The sequence below is a fragment of the Erinaceus europaeus genome, chromosome 9 (genome assembly GCF_950295315.1).
Source record: "Erinaceus europaeus chromosome 9, mEriEur2.1, whole genome shotgun sequence".
In the NCBI taxonomy this organism is placed as follows: Eukaryota; Metazoa; Chordata; class Mammalia; order Eulipotyphla; family Erinaceidae; genus Erinaceus; species Erinaceus europaeus.
Genome location: NC_080170.1, coordinates 75,664,476 through 75,679,024, shown reverse-complemented (window position 1 = coordinate 75,679,024; position 14,549 = coordinate 75,664,476). Strand labels below are relative to the sequence as shown.

General features: G+C 43.7%; 1 protein-coding gene across 4 annotated transcripts in view; it reads left to right on the top strand.

The window, feature by feature from the left end:
- The first annotated feature begins 3,179 nt into the window (after window positions 1-3,179).
- The window catches only part of SLC12A8 (solute carrier family 12 member 8), a 330,378-nt gene continuing 319,008 nt past the window's right edge, over window positions 3,180-14,549 (top strand). For 2 of the 4 annotated variants that reach the window (XM_060198212.1, XM_060198209.1), the window contains exons 1-2: window positions 3,329-3,467; window positions 4,478-4,573. In XM_060198212.1, coding sequence (XP_060054195.1) covers window positions 4,523-4,573 — 51 coding nt within the window. In that variant the 5' untranslated portion in view covers window positions 3,329-3,467; window positions 4,478-4,522. The other 2 variants (XM_060198210.1, XM_060198211.1) reach the window with 2 other exon arrangements.

Here is a 14,549-nt window from a genome sequence, read left to right as displayed (position 1 = left end):
TCTTGGGGAACTGGCACTAGCCTGAGGGGACATCTGCACAGCACAAATCGATGGGGTTTACAGTCAACAATATTTATACTCCTTTCCCATATTAGGGAGCTGCTCTCTCCCTGATCCAGCTTTCTGTTCCTTTTCCAGCCATGACATCATCTCCCCAGACAATAACTTGGATCCACCTGCATATAAGTCTCGGCAGGGGTGCAGGGGGGGGCGGGGACAACTGGTATAGCTACAGGCTCTTTGGAATATAACTAAAATATGCCTACTAGCTATCTACAAAATGGAATACCCTCCAACTCTTCATTTGCACTATTCCAGCTTTTAGGTTCATGATTAGTCAATAATTTGTTTGGCTTTGTATGTTAACTCTCTTTTCAGCCACCAGGTTCCAGAGGCTAGCATGATGCCAACCAGACTTCCCTGAACAGACAACTCCAGCAATGTGTCCCAGAGCTCCACTTCCCCAGAACCCCACCCTACTAGGGAAAGAGGCAGGCTGGGAGTATGGATCAACCTGTCAATGCCCATGTTCAGCGGGGAAGCAATTACAGAAGCCAGACCTTCCACCTTCTGCATCCCACAATGACCTTGGTTCCATACTCCCAGAGGGTTAAAGAATAGGAAAGCTATCAGGGGAGGGGATGGGATATGGAGTTCTGGTGGTGGGAATTGTGTGGAATTGCACCCCTCTTATCCTATGGTTTTGTCAATGTTTCTTTTTAAAAAAGAAAAAAGAAAAAAAAAAGAAAAAAAGAAAAACAAACACATGCCAGACAGGTCTATGGTAGGTCCAATGTGTGATAATGTGCCTGTAACAAGAACAAATGTGCTTTTCTTATAGACCATAAAATCAATTTGAGAGTGGAAGGAACAGTGCAACAAAGTTAAATAAGTAAAGTTTTGGAGCTAGGAAGATAGCATAGTGGTTATGCAAAAATGCTTTCATGCCTGATGCTCTGCGATCCCAGGTTCAATACTTAGTACCTTCATAGGCCAAAGCTGAGTTGTGCTCAGATAAAAGCAAAACAATACCCATGCATCAATGACTGTACTGTAAACCATTAACCTCTCCAGCCCTCACAGTAAAAGTGAAAAAAAAAAGTGTCCTGTTCAAAAGATATACAGGATATTTTTTCCCCCTAATACAAGGGTGGGTATGAGAGCACCAAGGGATCTCCAGGGATGGCAGTGCAATGCTGAACAGTCTTTCTCCCTCTCCTCTCAAAATATAGGGACAACAACCCTATATTTTTCAAGAAGGTTAATCTCATTGTACCAAGACACATTTTTTCCCACCAAAAATGTTTCTCTAGCTTTAACATGAGGGAAAGAGACATGCAAATTTGTTCTTAGGTCTAGAAGATGATTTTAGCTTATTTATGGTTTAACTTCATTTATTTAGAAAGTGTATAGTGGCAAGAGATAGGTAATCATGAAGAGAAGAGTTTCCTTCCCTAAAGGTTCTAACTCAGGCAAATACGAAATTATCAATAAATGTGGATTCTTTAAAGTTCACACTGAAGCCTAGAAAGGAGGTTTTCAAAAGATGATAGCAAACATGATACCAGCTTGAGGCAAAAAAAAAAGGGGGAAAGAAAAGAGGAAGGGGGGAGGAGAAGAGAGGTGAAGAGAAAGGAGAAGGAGAAAATGAAGAAGAAATGAAGAAAACAAAAGTGTCATGTTTGAGATTCCAAACTGAACACCAGTGATGACTTTACTGGCATTACAAGTATTTGGATAGTATGACTGCTTCATTCTGTCTACTTATCCTTTACTTACAGACACACCATTTGAATTTTAGTCTAGCATTCTTTCATTTTTTAGAGGTGGTTACTAAAAACTTCTTTTAAGTTTTTTTTTAATTGAGGGTGTTAATGCTTTACAGTGAAATCACTGACATATGCATACAATTTCATTATATGATAGGCCCCCAGAGTTTTCTTCTTACCTACCTTCTCTCTCCCTCCCTAGAGTTCTTTACTTTGGTGCAATACACCAAGTTCAGTCCATGTTTCACTTTGTGCTTTCCCTCCCCAAAGTCCTTTGCTTTGGTGCAAGCGGGGACTGAAGTTTGACATACACTACAGCATAAATAAATTTTGAGGACATTATGCTAAGTGAAATATGCTAGGCACAAAGGAACAAATAGTGTCTAATTTCAACTACATGAAATGAAGAGGCAAATTTAGAAAGACAGTAAAATGAGAGGTTATCGCCAGTGGGTGGAGAAGGTAAGTGGAAAGTAAGGAGTTACTGCTTAAAGGGTGCAGAGCTTTTGTTTGGGATAATGAAGTTTTTGAAAATAGCAGTGATGGTCGCACAACATAGGACATGTAATTAGTGCCGTGGAATTGTACATTTAAACAGCATCTTACACACACACACACACACACACACACACACACACACCCTCTTTAGCTGGAGCAGGAGAGGCTGCAGCTCTGTCAGTGTTTCCATGGCTTTGCTTTTCCTTTTGTTTTTAAAAGAACAACCTCTATTTTTAGGGATTTTCACACAAAGGCTCAATGTGGGTGTGGGAAGTACTCCCAGCTGCCCCCCCCCCCCCCCCCCTGCTTCTCAGAAGCTCACAAGGAAGCACAGCAAGTTATTTAAGGTTTGGGAAGTAATGCTAGATTGGAAATGGAGATAATTTAATCTCTACGTGTGTTATTATTATTATATTTTCCTTCTTGTTTTTTTCTGTAGATTGGGGTACTGGGAACCTTACTTCACCGGAGGGAAAGCAGTTTCTGGACGATGGTAGTCGCCGCTATCACTCTCACAGTACCTGCTCCCTCTTCCCCTTCAGCATGCCTGAGGGCAAATAATTCTACTTTCCGCCAGTCTGAGGGTCATCTGGTCAGGTGGCCAACCACACTCTGGGGTCTCCAGAACTCAGAGCTCAGAGTCCAGACGCTTTTGCGGTGTTTTTTCCCCAGCCACCGCCCCAGGCCCAAGAGGCTGAACTGACTAGACTTCGGGTGGGCAGGGATGGCGCTGAGTCCTCTCACTCCAGGGTTGGGCACCTCCACTGGTGGCACTGGGTTAGGTGTGGGGGCGGGGAGAGAGGGGAGGGTGACAGCTGTAGTGACTGGGCTAGGCGCAACCCCTTCGCGCCCACCCCCTTCCTTTGGCTCCTTAGGCTCTTCCGGGTCTTCAGCGCCCCCGTGGGTTAGCCGCCCGAACCTCTGGCAGCAGCCAGCGTCCCGAGGGCGGGGTTCAGGTGCTGGTACCGCCTTGCCAGGTACAGCCTGGCGCGCGGCACCTCCGGGCCACGTGGCGCTGGGCTGGGCCCGGCGAGCAAGCCGCCCGGGGCAGGTGAGGGCGGGGCCGGGGTGTGCCCTGGGGGTCCTGGGCAGCTCTCCTCCCCAGAGGCGCCCTACCCTGCAGTCGGAGGCCAGGCTTGGGCCACCTGTGTTCCTCATCGCGGGGCTTCCCAAGAGTCTGGTTCGTTAGGTGGTTGGGAGGTGAGGAGGCAGCGGGCTGGGGCCGCGCCCTGGGGGTCTCGCAGACCTGTGAGGCCTCCAGGGCTCGGGTACGAGCCTGACTAACCGAGGCGCCAGGGGCACCGGTGTTCGAATGTCTCCGGGTTCTTTCCAGCCGGCACCGGGTGGGGCGGGGAGGCACTTGCGCAGCTGGGAGGGCCCCCCGCAGGTTGGCTGCGGGTCTGAAGCGTGTGTGGGGGGCCTTTCCCGCCACCCCCTTTGCACGCGACAGTCTCCTCACGCCACCAGCTCCTGAAATCGCCCTGCCCCTGAGGAGACACTGAACTCCACCCCACTGCACCCCTTCTTGTTGGGGGTGGGTGGTGCTTCCCAGAGCGCTTTCCCTTCGCTGCTGTCTTTCAGCGCATTCTTCTCACAAGGCACGCTCAATTCTGCACCTCTCCTCTCAGTCTCCCATTTTCCCCCACCCCCACCCCTAAATGTCCTAAGCATTGTTCTGTTCGAGGCCCATATGGGTGAGGGGGTTCTGCCCTGTGGAAAGCTGGATGGGTGCAGTGATGATACTCAGGCATCTGTTCTCACCCAACCTCTCCTCTAACCCCTTTCTTGTCCTGTCCCAGAAGGGCTCTCAGACCACTTCCTAATTCCCTTCTGCCTCCACCCAGACTGAATTCCCTTATCACCTGCCACCAGTTCTAGTGAGCAGAAGGCCCCCTGGACCAAGGCAAAAGGCTCGGCAGGCCTACAGGATGGGAAAGGAGCTTAAAGATGTCCTCAGGGTCCAGGCTTCTGGCTAGCTAGCTCTACGCCCTCTGCTCTAGGATAGAAGGAGAAAGACAGTTGGTTATTTGAGCACAGGTAGTCTCTGAACGGTGGGTGGGATCTATTTGGGTTTCAAAGTGGCCCCTCAGGGGAGTATGCAGTTGAGGTAGAACAAAGTTTCTTCTGTTAGATCCTTGTCTGGTAGAGAATAAACAGAAGGAGAAAGTTCGAGAGGGTTCAGCCTGGCCAAAATGGTGTTTACTTTCCAGAGGGGTTCTCCACACACAGACTGACAGAAGCCAGCTTCCACAAGAATGGCCCAGACATCTCAAGTTCAGGAACTCTTTCACGAGGCAGCCCAGCAGGTAGGCCTGGGTAATATGGGGGGTTATAAGGGAGCAACCGAGAGGCCTGTGAGCAAGGGGTGGCCAGACAGAAACATTACAGTGTATTATGTAAATAGTAATTATTTCAGAAATTGATTTTGGTATTCCAGCTTATGTTTTATTTTTTATTAGTTAATTTGATAGAGACGGTACAGAAGTTGAGAGGGAAGGGGGAGATAAGGAGAAAGAGAGACACCTGCAGCACTGCTCCACTGCTTATGAAACTTCCTTTCTACAGGCAGGGACTAGGGGCTTGAACATGATAACATGAATGCTCACTCAATCAAGTGCTCTGCCAGCTGGCCCCTTATTTATTTTCACCAGATCACCACTTAGCTCTGGCTTATGGTGGTGCTAGTGATTGAACCTGGGACCTCAGAACCTCAGGCATGAAGGTATTTTATTTTATTTATAAAATGGAAATATTGACAAGACTACAGGATAAGAGGGGTACATTTCCGCATAGTGCCCACCCCCAGAGCTCAATATTTAATACCCTCCCTTGATACCTTCCCTATTCTTTATCCCTCTGGGATCATGGACAGAGGATCATTGTGGGGTGTAGAAGGTGGAAGGTCTGGCTTCTGTAATTGCTTCCCCACTGAATATGGGCATTGATAGGTTGATCCATACTCCCAGCCTGTCTCTTTCTTTCCCTAGTGAGGCAGGGATCTGGAGAGGCAGAGCTCCTAGACACATGGTGGGGTCATCTGTCCAAGGAGGTTGGGTTGACATCATGGTATCATCTGGAACCTGGTGGCTAAAAAAAAGTTAAGATATAATGCAGAGCAAATTGTTGACTAGAAAGTCTTTTTGTATAATCATTATGCTATCTCCTAGGCCCTGGCACTTCAGCTCCTTTAAAAATAATAATTAGTGGTCTGGGAGATGGCATAGTGGCTAAAGCAGTGGACTCTTAAATGTGAGGTCCCCAGTTCAATCCCTGCCAGCACACTTACCAGAATGATGTCTGGTTCTTTCTCTCTCTCCTTCTCTTTCTCATGAATGAATAAATAAAATCTTTAAAAAAAATTTAAAAATTATTATTACTACTATTAAAATTTTATATATTATTTATCTAGCTAGGGTAGAGATAGAGAAATTGAGTGTGAAGTGGGGGGTGGGAGAGAGGAAGGCCTGCAGCACTGCTCCACCACTTGTGAAGCTTCCTTCCTACAGGTAGGGGCCAGGAGCTTGAAGCCAGGTCCTTGCACATCTTAACATGACTGCTCCACTAGGGTACACCACCACTCAGCCCCCTTTATTATTATTGTTATTATTTTGATTATTACTCGGGCCTCACCATGTTAGACTGACTTTTTCAGATAGAAAGAAACAAATAGGGGGCTGGGCGGTAGCACAGCGGGTTAAGCTCACATGGCACAAAGCTCAAGGACCAGCGTAAGGATCCCGGTTCCAGCAAATGGTGAGGGAGGTCTGCAGGTATCTATTTTTATCTCCTCCTCTCGATTCCTCTTCCTCTCCTCTCGATTCCTCTTCCTCTCCTCTCGATTCCTCTTCCTCTCCTCTCTCGATTTCTCTCTGTCCTACCCAACAACAACAGCTATAACAACAATAACAACCACAACAAGGGCAACAAAATGGGAAAAATAGCCTCCAGGAGCAGTGGATTCGTAGTGCTGGCAACCCGAGCCGCAGCAATAACCCTAGAAGCAAAAAAAAAAAAAAAAAAATATATATATATATATATATAGAGAGAGAGAGAGAGAGAGAGAAGAAAGGCATCAAAACTTCCTCAGTTCCATAGAGGCTAGTCTTAAACCTGGGTTTAAGGCAGGAGCACTATCCAAGTCAGTGATTTTGCTGGCCCTATATTCCAACTGAGAAAATATAAGTTAATTCTTTTTAAAAAGCTTTTTAAAGGGTGTCGGGTGGTAGCGCAGCGGGTTAAGCGTAGGTGGCGCAAAGCTCAAGGACTGGCATAAGAATCCCAGTTCGAGCCCCCGGGTCGCCACCTGCAGGGGAGTCGCTTCACAGGCGGTGAAGCAGGTCTGCAGGTGTCTCTCTTTCTCTCCTCCTCTCTGTCTTCCCCTCCTCTCTCCATTTCTCTCTCTCCTATCCAACAACAATGACATCAGTAATAACTATAACAATAAAACAAGGGCAACAGAAGGGAATAAAATAATTTTAAAAATGTTTTAAAAAAAGCTTTTAAAAATATTTATTTACTTAGTCCCTTTTGTTGCCCTTGTTTTATTGTTGTAGTTATTATTGTTGTTGTGATTGATGCCGTTGTTATTGGATAGGACAGAGAGAAATGAAGAGGAGGGGAAGACAGAGGGGGCAAAGAAAGACAGACACCTGTAGACCTGCTTCACCGCCTGTGAAGCAACGCCTCCGCAGGTGGGGAGCCAGGGGCTGGAACCGGGATCCTTAAGCTTGTCCTTGCGCTTTGTACCGCCCCATTCCCAACAGTTAATTCTTTTCTTTATTTTTTATTTAAGAAAGGAGACATTAACAAAACCATAGGGTAGGAGGGGTACAACTCCACACAATTCCCACCAGCTGATCTCCATATTCCATCCTCTCCCCTGATAGCTTTCCCATTCTCTATCCCTCTGGGAGTATGGATCCAGGGTCATTGTGGGTTGCAGAAGGTGGAAGATCTGGCTTCTGTAATTGCTTCCCCGCTGAACATGGGCATTGACTGGTCGATCCATACTTCCAGTCTGCCTCTCTCTTTCCCTAGTAGGGTGTGTCTCTGGGGAAGCGGACCTCCAGGACACATTGGTGGGGTCGTCAGTCCAGGGAAGTCTGGTCCGCATCATGCTGGCATCCAGGACCTGGTGGCTGAAAAGAGAGTTAACATACACAGCCAAACAAATTGTTGAACAGTTATGGACCTGAAGGCTGGAATAGTGCAGATGAAGTGTTGGGGGGGGGGGGGTTACTCACTGCAGATTCTTGTGTACTTCTGCTTTCAGGTGTATATTTTCCTCTGGTTTATGGAAACGTGTGAACATATGCTCTAACTCAGGAGACCTGGTCTATATCTAGGTTTGGGGACTTTATTGGGGAGTGGACCACCTGGAATGGAATTAGAGAATACTATGAAAGGAGAGGTCTCACCTGAGTGATGAAGCTGAAGGGTTGTCATTCCACACCTGAAGTCTCTGGACACAGTCTGAAGTGAAGCATGCTGAAGTGGTACTTGTTATGTTGATTAGGTTGCGATCCGCGGATGCAATATTATTTGGTATGAATTGAGAGAAGCATGCAGGAAAGTGGGCCCCACCCTAAGGTTCCAGGACTGGGGGAAATATAGGCTCTATAGTGGAAATGTGAGGTTCCTATTGTCTTAGGGAAGAAGACAAGAAGACAATGTCAAGAAGACAATGGATAGTTATTGTTATCATCTCATTATTTGGTGATTGGGTTAACTTTGAAAAGTCCCTTTGTTAGGGTTTGCTGTATAATACCCAGCATCTTGTATATAGCTGTGCCACTGGTTGCTTCAGTTCTCCCTGGTCTAGGCTTTTGAGAGAGTCAACATATCAAAGATTTAGCCTATGTACTAAAAAGCCTCAGTCTGTGTTTTAAAAAGTTCAAGACATATGATCAATTTTCCCCCTCTCATATTAATTAAATAGTAGTTTATATGACTACACTTTAATAGAAGTGTACATAAACACCATTCCCACCACCAAAAGACTGTGTCCCATTCCCCCCCCCCCCCAGGGAATTTGAATGTCCACCTTCCCCCTCACCACAGGGTTTTTACTTTGGTGCCCTACTTCCCAACAGCTAATTCATAATGAGCTGTGTGCATAAAATCCTCTCTGGTATTATTTATTGTGTGTTTTGAATCCTGAGTCCCTGCCTTCCATAGACAACTTCTTGAACAGGGTGAGGATTCAGATTCTATGAAGTCCTTTTTTTTTTTTTTTTGTTAAGATTGTATTTATTTATGAGAAAGATAGGAGGAGAGAGAAAGGGTCAGACATCACTCGGGCACATGTCCTGCTGGGGATCGAACTCAGGACCTCATGCTTGAGAGTCCAAAGCTTTACCACTGTGCCACCTCCTGGACCACATGAAGTCCTTTTAATATTAAATCAAAGCAATGTAAGAAGATAAATTTATTTCTGAAAAACTCATCTATGCTGAAGCCAAATGAATTTCTGGAATTACTGATATCTGAAGGTTTTATTTTTGCTTTTATCTTTAGCCTCTTTAGTTCATCTTAAGTTATAATAAATACTCATCATGGGTATGGAATTGACATGGCACCTTCAGAAATATAGCATTGATTATTTCAAAAATAAAATATCCCATATAGATGTTTACTAGGAAACTATTTACACTACCCTCAACCTTGACATTTTTACTGTTTTTTTTTTCTCATATTTTGAGAAATATTTCTCATTTTATACAAAGGGGCATATGGGCTTCCCAGATTTACTTATTTTTAAAAGATGTTTATTTATTGGCAAGATAATTCATTTGGATAGTGCAATGCTTGGTCATGGACACAACTCAGCTTTGAACCTGACTTCCACCACACTGAGAGAAGCTTCAGTGTTGTGGTGTACTCCTCTCTGTCTCCATCTATTAAATATCTGAAAAAGTTGACTTGGAGCGATGAAGTCCCAATGATGACACTCCCCCCCCAAAAAAAGATTTGTTAATTATTTATTAACATGAGAGAAAGAAGATAAATGAGAAAAACAGATCATAACTCTGGCATATGCAGTGCCAGTGATTGAACTTGGGATACTTCATGCTTTGAAGTCCAGTGCTCTAGCCACAGTGCCACCTCAAACAGGCTTTTTCTTTCTCATTCTCCCTTCCTCGCTCTTTAAACTTTTATTTGTTTTCTTTTTAATTTTTTTTTTTAGCTGAAAGGACTGGGGAGTTGAGGGGGGAAGGGAGAAAGAAACAGACTTGCAGCAGTACTCCACCACTTGTGAAGTTTGCCTTGTGCGAGTGGAGACCAGGGACTTGAACTGGGGACCTTTTCTTTGCAATGTGTGCACTTTACCAGGTGTACTACCACCCGGTCTTGTGTATTTCTCCCCCTCCCCCATACAAACATCTTCTCTTTCTTTCCTTATTTCTGTCACTACAAGGAATTTAACTGCTGTGAGCTTTTTTCAAATAAAAAGAGAAAGATAACACAGCACCAAAGCTTCCCCCATTGTATTGGGGTACAAGACTTTTCCATGGGTACTTATTAACATAGCATTTGGATGGGTATTGTCTTCATAGTTAAACTCTGAGAGTTATTTGTTCTCAGAAGCTTCTCATGTACCTTGTCTATGTTTACTTAAGTCTAGGGCATCATGAAATTTGGTAAGAGTTTTGAGACCTACAAAACACTGGATTTAGAAGCAGGGCCCAGGGTCAGGTGGTATCATTCCCAATAGAGTGCATACATTACCATGCACAAGGACTCAGGTTCAAGGCTTGGTCCTCACCTGCAGGAGTTAAATTTCACAAATGATGGGGCAGTGATGTAGATATCTCTCCTTCTCTTTGTCCCTTCCTCTCCATCTCTTTCTTACCCTCTATCAATTAAAAAGAAAAATAGATCTATTAAAAAAAAAGAAAAAAAAGGAAATAAGCAGGGCCCAGTGGAAGGGAAGGCTGATAGATATTATGTCAAACTTTTCCATTTAGATCTGCTCTTCTTGTGGTCACTGCAGAAGGTCTAAGCCAGGACCATCAAGTCCAGAATAAGCTTAGTGGACAAAGCCACAATATGGGATAATGTCTAGTATAAACTATTGGGTAGGTTGTTCATTGAAGAGAATGGGAGATTTTCTAGACCTTTATGGGTCTGGAGTGGTTTGTGAATGAGTTTGTCTGTTTTAGGATTTATTGAACTTCTGCCAGGTATGTGGCTTTTTTGTTTTTTTTTTTTAATTTAATTTAATTTTATATTTTTATATTATAGAATTACATGTCGATGGGGGTTTGAATCTACACCATTCTCACCTCCAGAGTTCTGAATCTTCACTCTCCTCACTGTAATCCACCACTGTTCCCCTAAAGTTTTAGACATGGGAGAACCATCTTCTCTACAACTATCTGTCCACATTTATACATAGTTTCCCCTTCTTTTTCTAATTCACTCCTCTCTTTCCCTCTAAGCCACTCATGACATCATAACTACCTCCGTATGTCCCTCTTCTTTTCCTCTCTCTCTCTGGGTGCTGATGGAGCTGGAGTGCAGAGTCCTCTTATCTTCATCCTATCATTTCTTCTCCACTGGGAGTATGGATCAAAGTTGTTTATGGGGAGCAAAAGGTAGGAGTTCTGGCTTCTGTAGCTGCTTTTCCACTGAGCATGGGCATTGACAGGTTGATCCATACCCCCAGCCTGTTTCTGTCTTTCCCTATTGGAGCAAAGCTCTAGAGAGGTGAGGGTCCAGAACACATTGGTGAGGTTGTCTGCCCAGAGAAGTTGGGGTGGAGTCATCGTAGAATCTGTAGCCTAGTGTCTGGAAGGTGGCATGACCTGAATTGAGACCAGATGGTTAATGTACAAGAACCAGAAATCAGGATCAGATGGGATTAGGGATTTTAGGGTAGAAGAAATCTAGGAGAACCATTTTGGGTGGGGGCATACAACTATAGTAGTTTTGCTCGAGTTTGGTACCTAGCCTGAGGTTAGATGAGAATATTGTCTGAGAGAATGGTGTCAGAGTGGAGAAAAGGACTAGAAAGTTGGATTAGGGAAGAGAGTAGCTCCCATTCTTATAATTTTTTTTTTTTTGTGTGGCTAACATTAACTATTTACCTCTGTCCACCTGCTCCAGGGCCCATATGTAAATGTATATTTATATTTAGCACCAGAGCCTGTGTAACCTCTAAGACCCTATTGGTCTGAGCTTATAGCTCATGGTCATAACTCAGGAACATTGTAGGCTGCACTCATTTCAGAACCAGTTTTTTTCAAGTGGCAGGGTAGGATACCCCCAGCCTCCCTTCAGAGACTGGGGTTATCCCTACTGTCATTCCTCTTTTCTCAAGCCTTAACAGTATAGTGTAAGTTGGTGGTGATTTGAATCTGGGAGCTTGGGATCTAAATTATGATGGTGCCTCTAGCCATGTTGGGCCCATATACAAGTTGTTCAAGGGCTCCCAGACTTCTTATTGTGAGATAGGGTGAACATACCTGATTTTCAGGGTTTCTATGTCCTATATGGAAAGATTTGGCCCAATGCCTATCACATGCTAAGCACTGAGTATAGTGCATATTCAGTGACTGGATGTTTCACACTGAAGGCCAGTGGACTGTGAAGCATGGGCCTGGAAAGCTAAGGAACAGCTGGTGCCAGAAAAAAGTGAATAGAAAGCTAATCACCTCAAAGTCCATTCTTGTCTCTGCCAGTCACTGGATATAGAGAACTGTGAGGGACAAGATGTGTCAAGAAGATTAAGCCAGTAGGGGAAAGTGGGTTGCTTGAGGTGGGGAGAAATAGTAAACAGATACGCTGTGTGAGGTCTGAAGTCTAGCAGGATCAAGTGCTTTTATACAAGGAAATGTGAAAAAATTGAGCTAAGCTTATCAGAACCTATTCTTACCTGGGTCTTCAGCTGCTGTTGGAGATACTGGCTACTATATATTGGTATAAGAGATAAATCTATTAATTACTATGGAAGAAGGAATACCTCCAGCTAATCTGAGGGTTTCTCTGCTTTCAGTCTCCAGGGAAACTGAAAGAGAATTTGTGTCATGCTATGGCATGAGAGCCAGTCACCAAAGGTCATAGATTAGCTAGTACAAGTGAACCAGAGTTTTTTTTTTTTTTTTTTTTTTCTTCACTCAACTTTCCTTTAGAGAGTTGAGCTCTGGCAGGAGTGAATCCAGGAGGACCTTTTTCTAGCAAGTCTGTGGGTTAAAGTTTGGATGTCCTGAGCTAATTACTGTAGAAATAAGTCCAAATCATACTTAGGAAGTAGGTGCCTTAGCAGAGCTGCTAAGGCATGTGAGTCATATGGGAGGCATTTTCAGGTATCTGAGACTGCCTGGCCAGGGTTTGAACCCCACCCCCACCCCACCCTGTAACAAGGTCCAGCATTAGCCAACTTCTTTTCTCCTCTTTCTTTTCACTGTCCTCTCTTCCACTGCTCTGGTTGGAGTCTGGTTGGAGGCCAGGAGATAATTTACCTGGTGGGATGGAGAATATCACTTGTGAGCCTTATATTGCCAGTGAAATTATTTGGTCTGGCCTTGTCAAAGAAACTGCAGGCAGTTCTTGAAATTATATATATTTAAATTTTATGTATTTAGAGGCAGAGAAAGAGATAGAAAAAGCCAAAGCTTCCTTCAATGAAGCGGGGGTCAGGATCTGTGGTATACTATACAAGTGAAGCATGTCACCAGCCCAAATGCTAATTTTAAGTTGATAATTTTGTATAACCTTTGAATGACACTTTACATATCCAAATGACCCTTAGCAGAAAAAACTTCCCCTCTTCTATAGGTAGAGCATACACCTTACCATGTGTGAGGTCTTGGGTTCAAGCCCATGGTCACTACATGGGGGGGTCCCTGCACAGGGAAAGCTGAACAAGCAGTGAAACAGTCCTGTGGTATTTCTCCTTTCTCTTTCTTTCTCTCAACTTCTATATTTTTTTAAAAGTGGACTTATGCAGGTGAAAAAACACCTTAAGTGTAATTTAATATAATTTTAATTTTTTTCTTCAAGAGACTGTGGCAATATAGTGACAGTGTGTGCTTTAGAAAGTCCTTAGAGGAAAAAAAAAAGAAAGTCTTTAGAGATTGCACTTACTCAGGTTTTGATGTGTTGCTAATATTTCTAATCATACTTGACATTATGTCTCAGAAGAAATTTCAGTCCTTTTATATTCCTTTTGTGTTCTTGTGTGTGTGTTCTTTTCCACACATAGAATAATGGAAAAAGAGAAAAGATAGTGGGACAAGTACCACTAGTCTGTGTGAAAATCTTATGGTATTCCTTTCTTAATTTTTAGATATTTGCAGGTCACATCTACAGTCCCTGTCAGTAGTGATAGTGCTTATTGATGAACTTGAAGCAGTCATGGCCTAGCAGCCTTCACTATGCCAAAAAGAGTTATGATGCAGATGATGAATTTGCACCAACAAGAATCCCAGTACTCATAGAATTCAACTTACAGCAAGAAGTCGGGACACATTTTGAATGGTTTTCCTTTTTTATTTTAGGCTATTATCAGTAAAAAATGACACAACACAAAGTATAATTTTTTGAAAAGATGCACATTTTAAGGATAGACACTAATTTTGCCTAATGTTTCACTGTCTTAAAGTATGCTGTTCATTTAATACATTAAAAATGTGATTCAGGGGGCCAGGCGGTGGTATGCCATGTGAAGTGCACATAGTGCAAAGCTCAGGGAGGGAGCAAGGATCCTGGTTTGAGCCTCTGGCTCCCCACCTGCAGGGAGGTTGCTTCACAAGCAGTGGAGCAGGTCTGCAGGTATCTATCTTTCTTTACCTTTCTCTCTCAATTTCTTTCTGACCTATCCAACAACAACAACAAAACAAAACAAAACAAAACAAAAATGGAAAAAGGAAAAATTTGTTGCCAGGATCATTCCTATGCATTGAGTTCCAGTGATAACCTTGGAGGGAAAAAGGAAAAATTTGTTGCCAGGATCATTCCTATGCATTGAGTTCCAGTGATAACCTTGGAGGGAAAAAATGTGATTCAAATCACAAGCATCTTTTGTTGTTGTCACCAGGACTTCACTGTTCTGGGCCAAGTTTTTCAGATAGAAAGAGATAGAATTTGGGGTGAGAGTTATTTATTTATTGATTAAATAATGATTGACAAGACCATAGAATAAAAGGGGTACAATTCCGCACAATTTCCACCACCAGAGTTCCATATCCCATCCCCTCCATTGGAAGCTTTCCTATTCTTTATCCCCCTGGGAGCATGGACCCAGGATCATTATGGGGTGCAGAAGGTGGAAGGTCTGGT